Source organism: Salvia hispanica, chromosome 3, assembly GCF_029641045.1.
Source record: "Salvia hispanica isolate PSC_SH4W2 chromosome 3, Shi_PSC_v1, whole genome shotgun sequence".
Lineage (NCBI taxonomy): Eukaryota > Viridiplantae > Streptophyta > Magnoliopsida > Lamiales > Lamiaceae > Salvia > Salvia hispanica.
The window spans coordinates 9,180,446-9,194,337 of record NC_142694.1 but is presented as its reverse complement, the minus strand read 5'-3'; the positions used below and the strand labels follow the sequence as shown (position 1 = coordinate 9,194,337).

Genomic DNA, 13,892 nt, shown 5'->3' with positions numbered 1-13,892 from the left:
TAAAACAGTTGAATCACTATTGATATATATAGTTCAAACTCCTGGCCTACAGCAAATCAGGTTTTATATTTATATCCAAATACCAACACATGATCAAGAGAGTGAAGACATTCTTGAGCAAGTACTCAAACATTGTCCCATTTGAGTTACTTTGATTTGAAAAGACACACATAAATAAAAACAACAAACAGTTTGGTTCCTAAAAACATGTAGAGAGATTGTTCCCAACATTGATGATCCAACAGTAGGTTCCATTATGAAGAAAATGATAAAACCTTACAAATCTAGAAACTCCCATCTACCACCCTTCCTCAGTTGCTTCCAAATCTGTGTCACATACCACAATACATAAATTTCACATTAGATGATAAATTAGGGGTAAAATTGGGAATTAGTACTTACCAAATTTTGAGGAAGGGGCGGAGGAGATAGTAGAATGCGCCGTGATGGAGGGGGTGGAGAGTGAGACCCCACTCGTCCGTCAGCACGGGCTGCCCGGACGAGTGGAAGAGCGTGGCGTCATCGCCAAACGCCTCGCGGACGTTGAACGGGCCGGCTCCGATCTCGAAGCAGACGTCGTTGATGAACACGGTGGATTTGGTGGGGCCGCATTGTTCCACACCTGCACCGTCACACATCAAATCACCGTCACCTCGTCGTGTGTTCTTTCATCTACTTCATCATCATTAAATACAAGTTTTTTTTTTTTTTTGTTATTAGAGTTAGTGTGGGGGAAAAGCAATGCATAAACAAACAAGTCCATGCAGACGTTGGGGTAAAGACAAATCTATCCTTGTCCCTTTCCATTTGTGACATTATTGTCCTTCCTACTCATGCCAAAAAGAGTGTTTACCATATCAATCACTTCCATGAATGACTTGTGTTGCGAATTGTCAATTGACATCAACAAACCCTAAATTGAAATTAAATTAAATTAAATTCTATACCTTGAAGAAGATGATGGGTGCTGGGAGAAGGGACACAGAGAGATGGAGGGACGAAGGTGTTGTTTGTGAAGCTGAGCTGTTGATGCATCTTCTCTTCGTCTTCGCGTTTCTTGGTCATTAGCATGAGCTCGCTGAGGAGAAAATTGGGGGTCTGATCCGCCACAGGGAAGCAAAGCTCTTGCGCGTGCTGCACCGGAAAGTAGAAGGGCTCGGCGAGGAATTCGGCCGGGGAATGGAGGAACGGTTGGTTGACGGAAGCGGTTGGCGAGTTGAGGAGGTCAATGACGGAGGAAGGGCAGACGGAGATGGATTTCTCGCTTGAAGACTTGTCGGAGGAGGAGGAGGAAGGAGGGGGAGATGGAGCGGGTGGCTGAGGCTTGGAGGTGGTTTGGAGGTGGCGCTGCTTGTGCTTGCTCCTTGATTTGCGGTTCTGGAACCAGTAGAAGACGTTGGCGTCTCCGACTTGGCCGTATTCCTGCAATTGAGCCCTAATTCTGCGTATCTCATCTCGGGGAGGATTCACCATCCCCGAGTTGAAGATGCCTTCCAGAATCCGGATTTGCTCGGGCCGAGGGTTCCACCGCGGCTTTGGCTCCGGAGTTCTCTCCTCGCAGGCGTGCCCTACTACAAAAAAATTGAACAATTAGGATTTTGAATTTGTGTATAGTGAATTAGTAATTAGGTGAGAATGTATATACCTTGTGCATAGGGGGTTTTGTTGGAAGAAAGTAGGGAGGAGTTGATGTCATGCTGCCATTGGAGATGAGGGGGTTTGGATTTGAACATGCTAGGCCAGTGTCGGTTTGATGAAGCCATGATTGGAGGAGAGGAAAGTGAAGGTTTTGGAGAGAGAAGGGATTGGAATTAAAGTGGTGCTAGAGTTTGAGTGAGAGTGTTGTAGTAACTTCTAACACAACATCTCTTCTTATAGCCTGGTTGAAATGATTTTGGTATCTATCACCTACTCCTCCTGCGATCACTTCCACAGCATTAAATACCAATGGTCAATATAATAAATAAAGAAAAGAAATGAAAAATTAAAAATGACAAAACCGCAACAAGAATAACCTGCAAAGAAAAGAAGCAAAAAGGGAAGGGAATTAAATAAAAAGGGAGTACAAGCCCATACCCTTTTACCATACGAAAATGCATTAAAATCTAATAGAATACTTGTTGTTTACTCATGCAAAGAGAACATTGAAAGAAGCACATGCTGGGGCTTATATTGGAATCTTCAACAAGAGAGAGAGAGCCCTAAATGCACGAGGGTGGGAGGGGGTGTTGTGTTGCAGCAGAACTGATGATATTCAACTGCAAACAACACACACATATATGAGAGAGAGAGGGGAGATGGGCTGTGTCTGATCACTTTGTCTCTTTGTTTCGGATTATATATATCTTGTACATATGTGTGGGTGTGTGCAGCTTTCAATGGAGGCCTGTAATTATATTTTGAGGTAGATTTTTTATGAAAATAAATACATGAATAATTCAATGGTGCAAATAAGATTACATGTATTGTAAGTATATTATGAGGTTGTTGGTGGGAGGACATCAATTAATTAAGATATCTGAGGACCTTGAAAAGTCAAAGCAGTAGTCATATAGGGTTTTGGGGATCGGTGGTCGAAAAAGAGAGACATATAGATAAGTAAAGGGGTAATTTGTGGAGTATTTTAAATTTTATATTTTCGATCAATTCTGATTCTATACGGGCGCGTATTAGTTTTAAGTACTTGTTGTAAATTATTGAATTTTGTTCTATTTTGCAATCAATTAAAATTTATGTGCTAATATAGTTTCGTGTCTTATTTAAATGGTAGTATTATCGGACATCAACCAATACGACGTCATGTTTGCAATGAAAAACAATTATACAAATAAGCTCATTTGTTGTATGATATATGGAGTATTAAACAATATTAGAGCCAAAATTTTGATTCGTTGCACAATTAAAACAGATTAATAATTTCAATGTACAGACTAATTTTAAAACAGTTATGCAAAATTGGAATTAGATTATTGGGTTACGAATGATTTATATGAAAATTAAGACTGATATCATGTAATATTATGTACTAAATACTATTGGATATACTGTTACACTTTCCCTATATGCAATGAATATCGCTAATATTATGGTTTCATTAACTTGCATTGGCGTAATCTAGAGGATATATTTTGTTGTTTTAATTGGTTATTAGTTGGAATTGAATGCAATAATTGCGTATATTGACTCAAGGGGAGGTGCATGGATAGAGGCAAAAATTATAACTTGACAAAGAAAGTTGGAAGGGCTTTTTTACTTTTTGGATGATCCAATAGTGATTGGTTGGATTTTGTAGAGAAGATATGTGAATGTGTGTGCGTTTGAATTTCCAGATATTTGTTTGCATACTTTGATGGTTATTTTGCACTTTGCAATTCCCAATGAAAGTGAAACTGTTAAAGTTAAGGGTAGTAATTGTTTGGTCAATTTGGTGTCCGTCTACTTCCGACATTCAATTTAACCTTAATCTTATGCAGATTCTGTATTTTTGTATTTCATTGTTACTTTGATGCATTATCTGCATACTATATTATTTTTTGTTTTAGGTATATATGCTGTTTAGTGTTTAGGTATGAAGAGCAAAATAAAAATATAAGTAATTTTAAGTTTTAACATTTCTTGCTCAGGGCAGAAAAACTACAATGTTAAAGATATATTGAAATTTGACTTAAATAAAAAAATTAGTCAATGAAATGCATGGGAATGAAAGCAATCACGAACTTCATTCAAACTACAAAGATAAAAAACAAAACAAACCAAAACAAAAACTAAAATACTAAAAATTAGTCATCATAAGTTGGTCAGAAGAAAGTCAAGCCTCTAAAAAACTATCGACAAAGTTATCTCACATTGAGACAGCTTTTCACCCATTCTTTATTAGTCCAAAATGTTACACATTCCCATTAGAGAAAGGAAAAATTTCCTACCAATTGAGTTATGTTTCGTCAAATATCTTTAATATTTTAACAATGAAATCATTAACCAATTTTCATTTTGTAAGTGGTTAATAACCACTAACTATAGCCCAAATTAAGCCATTCTCAAAAATTTAAATATAGTCAATTTCCCACAAAATCGAATTATTTGAATCGGCCTATATAGTTTTCATGTAGCTATAAATAATCAAACAAAAGCAATTTGTACATAGAGAAAAAAACATAGGACATGCGCGCGCGCATCAAATAAATTTGGTGGAAGATCTTGTGCACCATTAAAATGATTCAGTTGAGATGGAGCCCATTGATGGAGTAGAAAATTCAAACAAAAATAACTAAAAAAGTGAGAAATATAGTTTGGGTCAAAAAGGTGGCAGATTCTGGGAATGGAGATGGACAAGGAAGTGACATGGAAAAGGAGCAAAACGCACAATCCCATCACATACCCATCATCGCTGCAATTGTACAATACTTACCCACTTCTCTCTTCTTCTTCTTCCTTCTTCATTTTTTCTTTTTCAAAATCAATTACTCATTCAAACTCCTCTACATCGAATTGAACGTGTGCAGAACTGCAGTTCAATAATGTTAATGTAGACATTCATATATATTCAATTAATACTGTTTTTCCTCTTTCATAACGCTTGCTTCTTCCTATTCTTTCAATTTGTCTCCTACAAAAATAGACTCCAAATAATTCCATACCATACCCCCTTTCTCTCTCTCTCTCTTAAATTCAAGTGTGGTTTTATGTAATAATAATATTATTGCATTGTAGTAACATTAACTTGTGAAAAAGATTTACTTTTGTTCTTGTGTCTGTATATATGGTAAGCTAGTGCCTATGGTGCCTATGTCCCTCCCTCCCTACCCCTTTTTAATGCAACAAATTGACTATGCATCTTATCCTTCATTAATATTCAATCCTCTCCTCTTCTTCTATGGACTGATGGATGATCAATCCAAATTTCCATCTAATGGATATTAATAATTGTCCAAAAACTAGAATGGCAACTTATAAAAAATGTATCCAAATGCATAGCCATCTACATAATTTAAAGTAAAAAAAACACAGAAATGTATAAGAAGATGGCTATGTTTAATGAATATTGCATATTGGTATTTAGAATTGATTTGGATTATTGGAGTAAGATAAAATGGTGTGTTGCAAGCGCATAATGCGGCAACAGCCTTCACTAAATGCAAACGTGGTGTTAGTAAATGCTGAACAGGTCTAGTGAATTTGGTGCACATGCAACTCAGAAAAATATTGGCTTCTTTAATTTAATACTATAGTATTTGTTCATCTGTTCAAACACCAAATGCACATTAACTTGATCACAGTTAAGCTGTGGCACTGAAATTATTGTGAGCGACAAACAAGGATCAATCCATTTTTGTTTAATTGTTTTGGGAATTAAGAGCCAGAACTTGTCATTCTTCAATCTTCGGTTTCTATCGATCTATCTATCTTGCATTCCCTTGTAGACATTTACGGTTTGGTTTGTAAAATGAACATGTAATTAATGTGCTGTAGTTGCAATTTTATGTAATTGGATATTTTAATTCAATTCTAAAATCTTAATTGTATTGTAATTACAAATAATTTATACTAGAAACATCTAGATATTATGTAATACAAGTATGCATATACTACTATAGTAATCTAGAATTATGCAGTACAAAGTATATAGATATTTATAGTAAATATCTATAGGGGAGCATTAAGCTCCTTTTAACCTTTAAGATACTATTTCCTTCTTAATCACTTTCATTAGATTAGAGTAGTGGACGGTCAAGATTAGATTTATGAATTTAATCCCGTATTGCATTATGAGTAGTATTCTGTGCATTATGAGGTTATAATAGTAAAAATGTAATGTCTGGAAACGTTTCAAAACGGAAGGTCCGATAATTAAGCGGGTTTTTCATAGACCTTCCAACTTCTTACTCTCTCTCATTCTATCACGTCAAACCACGATCAAAACAACTTCTCTCCCTTTTCAAACCCATTCAAACCCTAGCCGCCGCCGACAACTAGTCTCCCATTCGATTCTCACTGTGAAAATCGACCGTGAGTGGACGATTGCGAGTCTCAAAGTTCCGATTTTAGTTCGCGGGCACCGTCGGACAACAATTCATCTCCGATTTTCATAAAGGGTAAGCTTATAAAGTCGCGATTTTTAGTTTGATTTCTTTGAAAAAATGTGGAACTGTGAGCATTAGAAGATGGGTTATGAATATTTGGATGTTTATTGTTGGTTTCTGAATTGTATTTGGTTTGATGTTAGTTTTTTGGGTTGAATTCGTCCTGAATTTGTCGATTTTGCTTTAGGTTTGGGTATAGGTTATATGTTTGTTGGTTCCGTAGACGAATGAGCTATCGTTCTGTGTAAAATCTAAAATGGTTTCTGTTGTTATTGTGTTTGTTAGCGTTGGGATGTCGAAAAGAGGTCGCCCATACAAAAGTCAGCCGACGCAGTCCGAAGGTGAGAATGTTGCGCCATTTTAACACTCTGCAAGTTTCTTGTCTTCCATTTTGGTGCATTATTCAGTTTTTTTTTTTGTGCATTTGTATCATTATTATTAGCATTATAAGTTTATTATATCTCTGTTCAATTGTTGCTTGAAGTGTTGTCCTTTGTTGTCACATTATTATGCACATATGTTGCATTATTTGGTTGAAAATAAACATTATTTGTTCATTGTGTTTACGGATAATAATATGTACATTGGTTACATTGAAACAGTTTCAAATATGTACATTATTTGGTTAATAATATGCATTATTTAGTTGAAAATGTACATTATTAAGTAATGGTGTGTACGTTTTTAAGTATAAGCTAAACTGTACTATTTCTAAGTTTGAATCTTTGTATTAGTTACCCAATTTGTAACAGTAAATATTTGCATTATTATGCTGATATTATGCATTAGATAGTAGACATTTTACATTATTGAGAAAAGGTGTCTATCTATGCATCGGATAAATTGATTTTTATGCATTATTTACTCATTTGTTAACATTAATGTGCAAAATTTTGTGCATTACAGAAAACTCATGGAATACATGTCTCTTTCTTTTTTTTGGTCAGCAAGTAAGCAGCGTCGCGTTGATTTTGATGAAGCAGTAGATGATGTAATTCTAATTGTATTAGCCCAGAAGCTTCGGCATAGATTATCGGAGGACAAAGCAGAGACCAGTACATCCCGTAAAGAGTGGATAGGATGTATGGGGTGGAGAAGTATGGGGAGTGATCGTATTGATACTTTATGGATATGATGTTTTTTGGGATTGGAACACTGTTTTTTTTTTTTTTTTTTTTTTTTTTTGTTTTGATAGCTTAATGTTGGAAGTGATAATATCAGACTTGTTGGTTAGTTAGTTGTGAACAATTTCAAGTTTTATGAACTTGTGCAAATTAAGCTTCAATTGTGGAGAACATTCTGGTATAACGAACACTACACATAAAAACAAAACAACATGCATATAAGAATTTATAGTCATTATATGCCATAAATCGTACATTACGGAAAAGAATGAATGCATTATACACTGATATTCGTACATTACATAAATCGTGAAATACAATACAGCAGGCCCTATTAGAAAATAAAGTCTGAAATCTTTTGATGGAGAAAATTAAGCTACTTACCATAACTAAATTAAATGTGAAAGACAATAAGGCCCTTTTCGATTATTTTAATGAATATAATTTAATTAATCAGACCCTATTTTGGGCCATTAGATCTTGCAAATGGATGGACAAGATTAAAAAGGAAAAAGAACAAAATATGGGAAAAGTATATGAATACATCCCAATATCTATATCTATATAAATATATAGATATATTGAATAAAAAAGAAAACACTAGAAGATTCAACAATCCAAAAAGAATGTATATATATGAGTTGTCGTAAATATTTTTTAGAAGTGAATGAAGTGTTTCTAAGTTAATGACCAAAATCTTTCCATGCCAAATTAAATCGAACATATATTTTATAAGTAAAAAATTAACTATAATTTGACATACACTTTTAAATGATTTTTTTTCATTTATATCTAACACTCCATATTTGTTTGAAAAAATAATATTTAGTTAGTTAAAATTGATCTTTATGAATTGTATAAAACGAAATCAAAACTTAATCATTTGTCACTAGATTACAAAGCAAAAGAATTTGTATCTATCTCACTATAAGAACGCTCATAAGATAAACAGTAATAAGAAAATAAAAGATCAATTGATTGGATTTTCAATTTAGCCTTAGATGTATTTCATTATGACAAGTATTGCATTTTTGTGTGGATCAGTAAGTGCTTTTATAGATGTATAAATGTATTGTCCGGGGATCATTGTGCAGAGTGCTTAGGAGAAGGAAGGAAGAATTCTTCCAACTATTTACATTTAGAAATAGTACTATAAAGTTTAAATTGATGAATGGAGAATTGGAACATAATTTAAAATGCAAACGTTCTCAATATTAAACAATGAATTTAAAATTGAAGATTCCATTTTCAATTTAAGTCTCCAATTCTATGATGTCAAACCCACTTATATTTTTGAATGATTCGTGTCTTTGATTAAATATTATTTACTAGTATAACTTTTCATATATAAATTGAGTCGAGTATAAAACCAATCTACTTTATGAAAATTAGCACAATAAAATAATATTTCATTCATGATCCATATATATTAGAGAATGCATTCCAAAATTGGTCTGCAGAATGCACCACCTTTTAAGTTCCTGAATTTGAAATAATGTCGCTATAAGTCTTTGAAAAATGCAAAATATCATTTTAGATATTTTTTTTTACCACAACGCTTTAAAGGGTACACATATCACATTTGCTACTTTATTATTTTAATTGAGAATATATATCTTTACATTAATCATATTTTTGCATACATAATTGGATAGAAAATATTTATGTTATAGATAGATTTATTATAAATAAAATATTTTTCATGTATCAATATTTATATACTCCCTTCGTCTCTGAAAAATATGAACTATTTCCTTTTTATTCCGTCTCTGAAAAGTGTGAACTTTCTAATTTCAAAACTCATTTCTCTCTAATGAGGAAAGACTCATTCTCCACTAACAATACTCTAAAAACTCTCTCTTTCTCTCTCTCTCTCACTCTTACTTTTCCAATTATGCATTAAACTTGTGTCGAACCAAATGTTCATACTTTTATTTAACTCTATAAGTAATTGTGTTAAATTTTCAAATTACTATAATTGCGTTATGATGCTAATATTTCTTAACTTGCTAACTAATCAATGCAGTGCATTAAAATGTCAACACAATCACATTAAAATGTTAACACAAATCACATTAAAATGCCAACACAAATTTGCGTTGACATTTAATATAACGTGTTGACATTTTAAATATCAATGTCAACACAGTGTATTAAAATATTAACTAAATTTATGTTGACATTTTAATGTCATCCTATTAGCATTTTTAATACACTATGTTGATAAGTTATCATAGTTAGCAATTTAAGAAAGTTATCAACATAATTTGTGAGAGGAGATAAAAGGTAAACAATTTGTGTCCTTTCAAGCTTAGGGGTAAAAAAAGACCACATGTAATAGTTTACATTTCCATAAATAGGTGATAATTTTTTTTTAAAATATAAGGATTTAAAAGGTGCAAAATGCATTTTCAGACATCAAATGTTCACTTCATATTTTTATGTTTATTATAATTAGTATAATATCCACATGATGAATGCGAATCCCCTTTTTCAACTCAACAATAAGCTTAGTTAATACTCCGTCCGTCCTTTAAAAGTTAACAAAATTGTACGATAAGAGTTTTAATGCGGAATTAGTAAAGTTAGAAAGAGATATGAAAGAGTAAGAGGGAGTGAGAAAAAGATAGTGGAAATAATATTAGTGGATTGTGACATTATTAGTAGTGTGTGTTTTGTTTAAAACTTTCTTTATTTAGACTTTTTCTAATTTTGGAAGACGTCCAAAATGGAAAACTAGTCTACTTATCTGTGGACGGAGAGTTTTAAATATTTTTTTTGTCAAATTAGACTTGTAAGATAGGAGGTAATATATTATTCTCTCTTTTTGAATTTTGTTCTTCAATAAAAATATTACTTCCTCCATCCGCCAGTAATTGTTATATTTTTCCTATTTTGTCTGTCCGCTAATAAATATCTCATTTTATTATATTTCGCATGTGAACTCCACATCACTCACATTTTATTATAAAATCAATATATAAAAGTCGGACGTATATTTCGCTACTTTTTCTACCACTTTCTTTTACAAAGTCAAACAGTTTCTTAAAACTCGAGCTATTCAGAAATGAGACAATTATTTATGAACGAAAGGAGTACCATGAAGAAAAAAAATAAAAATTACTATCACTATTCCAAATGTAATTGTATATATAGTAAACTTCTATTCGTAGTGACGCGAATTTTGTTTTCTATTAAGAATATTTTAAATATTTTTTACATCTCTTTTATTACAATGATTTATATATTAAAAATCATATCATCTATTAAAATAATTATTTTTATTGGTGAAGATGCAATATACATATTTCTACATGCTCAAATATCAAATTTAAATCTTGAAAAGCGAATCTTAATAAAAACAAGAAAATGGGAATAAAATTTGACTAGTTTCAATTCATGGAACGAGTCCAAGACCGAAAAACCATTGGTTGCTAATTGGGTCGAGCTGCAAACTTCAAAACAACATTAATGATTTCATACCACAATTTTTAAAATTTAAGAAGCTGTATCCCTTTTGTAACGGATCGTGGGTAAATTTAGTACTCTAATTTACCTTTTCATATCCAATTTTCCCTCCAAAGTTTTAGACGTTTCTTGTTAGTGCCACTTTTTATTGTCATCACTTCTCTCCTAAATTTTCTACGATAATTTTTGTCGTCCTAATTTTAATTATATTGTATAAGTATTTAGTGGACTCCAGATTCACTTTATCCTCTCGTTCTTTGGAATTCATACTTCCAATATTTATTTAGGAAATTAATGACCTGCCATGATCCGCAAAACACGGATTTCCCTTTATTAGACCTTAATAATATTTTTCTAATTACTAGGAAATTGAGATGCACCAATACATATACTATTCCGATGGTTTTTAATAATATGCAGGAACTGGGATCAGATGCCCATATAATTTATAGAAAATCTAAGAATTTTAAGAATCTTGTGAGTGTTTGATTAACTGTCATCAATTATATGTATATATTGGTAATAACAAATGTTAGTTATAAACCATTGTAATCAGTTCCTTAACAAATATACCTATTGACTAGAATATTTGTAACATAACATGTCTACTTCAAAGAGATAGGTAAGTTGCGACATAATTTTTAAACCAACTAGTATTTTTTATTTAATTTGACCACAAGGCACGATCAACCAATTTTATTGTTACTCAAAGAAAAGGCATATTTTTATGTGTGATGGAATTAATGGACAAAAATAGTAGGTACTCCATTTGATAGAAAAAATTCGTTGCACTTGTGGGCCTTGTGGCCACTTTTTTTTTTATGAAGAAAATGGACTAAATATATTGCTAATGTCTTAATTCGCCAATAAAAATTAAAAAAAACAAATATAGTGAATCAAGTACAGAATTAATTCAAAGAATATTGCATCTTCTGAATATTCCGGCCTTTTTCTTGATTTTCGGTGGTCGCAAAACCACTTTTATTGCTGTGTCAAATACAGCTTTCACGTTCTGCAACAATGAAAAAATGATTATTAAGAATCTTCCTAAATTAATTAATTCATAATATTTGTCATACAAATAGTAAAACATATTATAAATAATATACCTGCAAATATTGGAATTAAAAATTGTACTTATAGATTTTAATTTATCAATTTTAATAATTAAGTTATATTACTACATAAAAATGATAATAAATTCTAAATATTTAATTAGTTACCTGTTGAGTTTTTGCACTACACTCTATATAAGCTACTGCTCCGATCATCTTCTTCAATTCTTCTCCCTGTTTAAAAATTCAAGAAATGTCAAATTTGAAGAAATGAAAATATGGAAATAACTTTTGTTATACCTGCGCATTTGTTATAGGATGAGCAGCTGGATGGTCGATTAGAAATTGCTTATCCTCTCTCAAATCTGGTGGTCCAATTCAAGTATGCAGATTACATGTTTGTTGAAACGTCTGAAAGAGTCCAACACTCATTTCGAAAGGTCAGATTTATATCTTACCCATTTTGGTTCCAACAAGCACAATCGGCATAGTTGGAGAATAGTGCCTTAACTCTGGAATCCACTGTGATCAACACAAAATCATCACACACTGGAAAGACATAATAATGATAGAAATGAAGAAAAATGTCCAACTTTCTTGTAAATGTTCTCATAGCTAGCTTTGCTGATGAGAGAAAATGCAAGTATAAACACATCAGCTCCTCTATAACTTAGAGGCCGCAGCCTGTTGTAATCTTCTTGCCCTATTTCATCAAATCAAGTAACATGTTATCAAATTTCATCACTAAGCTTCATTCAACCAATATTGTAAATAATTAAATAAGCATCAAAACCTGCGGTATCCCAGAGGCCAATGTTGACTGTGTTTCCATTGACGACGACGTTGGCGCTGAAGTTGTCGAACACCGTTGGAACATAATCCTGCGACGCGACGAAAACAATATTATGGTTTAGAGCTATTAATATCTAAGTTTGTGGATGTATTACCGTTGGGAAAGTATTGCTAGTGTAAGAAATGAGCATGCAAGTCTTCCCGACGGCGCCGTCGCCCACGGTCACACACTTGATGAACTTAGCCGTACTCATTTTTCTTTTGTTTTAGGTTGCTTATGCATCTAACATGTTCTTGTTTATATATCACACTCGGTTTGATCTGAGATTACAAATTGAGATTGAAATGTATGATGATTTGTTAGTGGACAATTATAGGTATCTTTGAGTTTAAGGATGGAGAGGATTGGGTGCAATGGAATTAGTGGTGAGAGTTGGTTGATTAAGTGATGAACAAGCGATGGAGAAAAAACAAATGAGAAAAGAGAGAAGGTGATCAAAAATAGAGAAGGTTGCTTAGTCTATAACTAATTTGCCATCATTATGATCATTTCTCAACAAAAATGTATGAATTCTTAATTGTGAGTTATCAAGCCTGTCTATCTCATTTCGATAAGTCATCTACTTTAATAGATCACTTCATACAATAAAATTTACTAATAGCATATAAAAAATACCTTAATCTGTCATTGTTAGATTAATTTATTTTATCCCTCATTGTTTCTTAATCAATTTATATTTCCTATTTTATCACACATTTTGTATCACTATTTTGTGAACCTCACACGTCATAATTCTCTACTTTATACTACAAATGAAGAAGGATGTAAGAATTTTAGGGGATGAATTAGAAATGTGATTGGTGAAGGAACCTATAGAGGTTATTGGAAATTTAGTTATTTTGTATTTTTAAAAATATATAAAAAAAAAGTATTTGCATCAGCATGTCTACCAGGAAATCACAAAAATATATTTTCAATTGTAAAAAAAAAAAAGAGAATTAAAAACACAAAAAGAAACATAAAACAAAAACTTTAAAAAAAAAAAAAATTCGAAATCTGCGTGGGCGTGGTGTGGATGCACTGAGCTAGCTAGCTATACGCGTCTTCTCCTTCCAGCGTTGGGGCCCCACCTGCTACACCCTTTTTGGTTAGCAAATTTGCTTCATAGTTCATACTCTAATGATGGAAAAATGTCGCCATCTTCTATCACTATTGAATATCTCATTTTTTAGATTTTTCATATTGAAATTCCACTATATTAAGATTACAGACTACTACTATCTTTTTTTGATGATACCTCAAATTTTGATGATTGTTTGCCACCCGCTACTATAAAAGGGCATTGTTGATATACCTGAGCTCTGAAGCCGGC

The 13,892-nt window shown here is 32.5% G+C and overlaps 2 protein-coding genes across 4 annotated transcripts; both read right to left on the bottom strand.

The window, feature by feature from the left end:
* Positions 1-2,287, bottom strand: LOC125216297 (WUSCHEL-related homeobox 9-like). Of its 3 annotated transcripts, none has more exons than XM_089067615.1 (5): positions 2,077-2,287; positions 1,646-1,926; positions 948-1,571; positions 403-622; positions 1-327 (listed from the first exon to the last, which is right to left on the bottom strand). In XM_089067615.1, coding segments are annotated over exons 2-5 (963 nt in total). In that variant the 5' UTR covers positions 1,764-1,926; positions 2,077-2,287; the 3' UTR covers positions 1-326. The 3 variants fall into 3 exon arrangements, with proteins under 3 accessions (XP_088923741.1, XP_088923740.1, XP_047973932.2); XM_089067614.1 differs by having other exon boundaries at positions 1,646-1,917; XM_048117975.2 differs by having other exon boundaries at positions 948-1,568; positions 1,646-1,917.
* A 9,129-nt stretch (positions 2,288-11,416) lies between these two features.
* Positions 11,417-12,918, bottom strand: LOC125216945 (rac-like GTP-binding protein RAC2). Its single transcript, XM_089068661.1, has 7 exons — positions 12,675-12,918; positions 12,521-12,608; positions 12,321-12,430; positions 12,186-12,249; positions 12,028-12,092; positions 11,896-11,961; positions 11,417-11,684 (listed from the first exon to the last, which is right to left on the bottom strand). Exons 1-7 carry the CDS (start codon positions 12,771-12,773, stop codon positions 11,586-11,588), a joined length of 591 nt encoding a protein of 196 aa, XP_088924787.1. The 5' UTR covers positions 12,774-12,918; the 3' UTR covers positions 11,417-11,585.
* Positions 12,919-13,892: the final 974 nt, after the last annotated feature.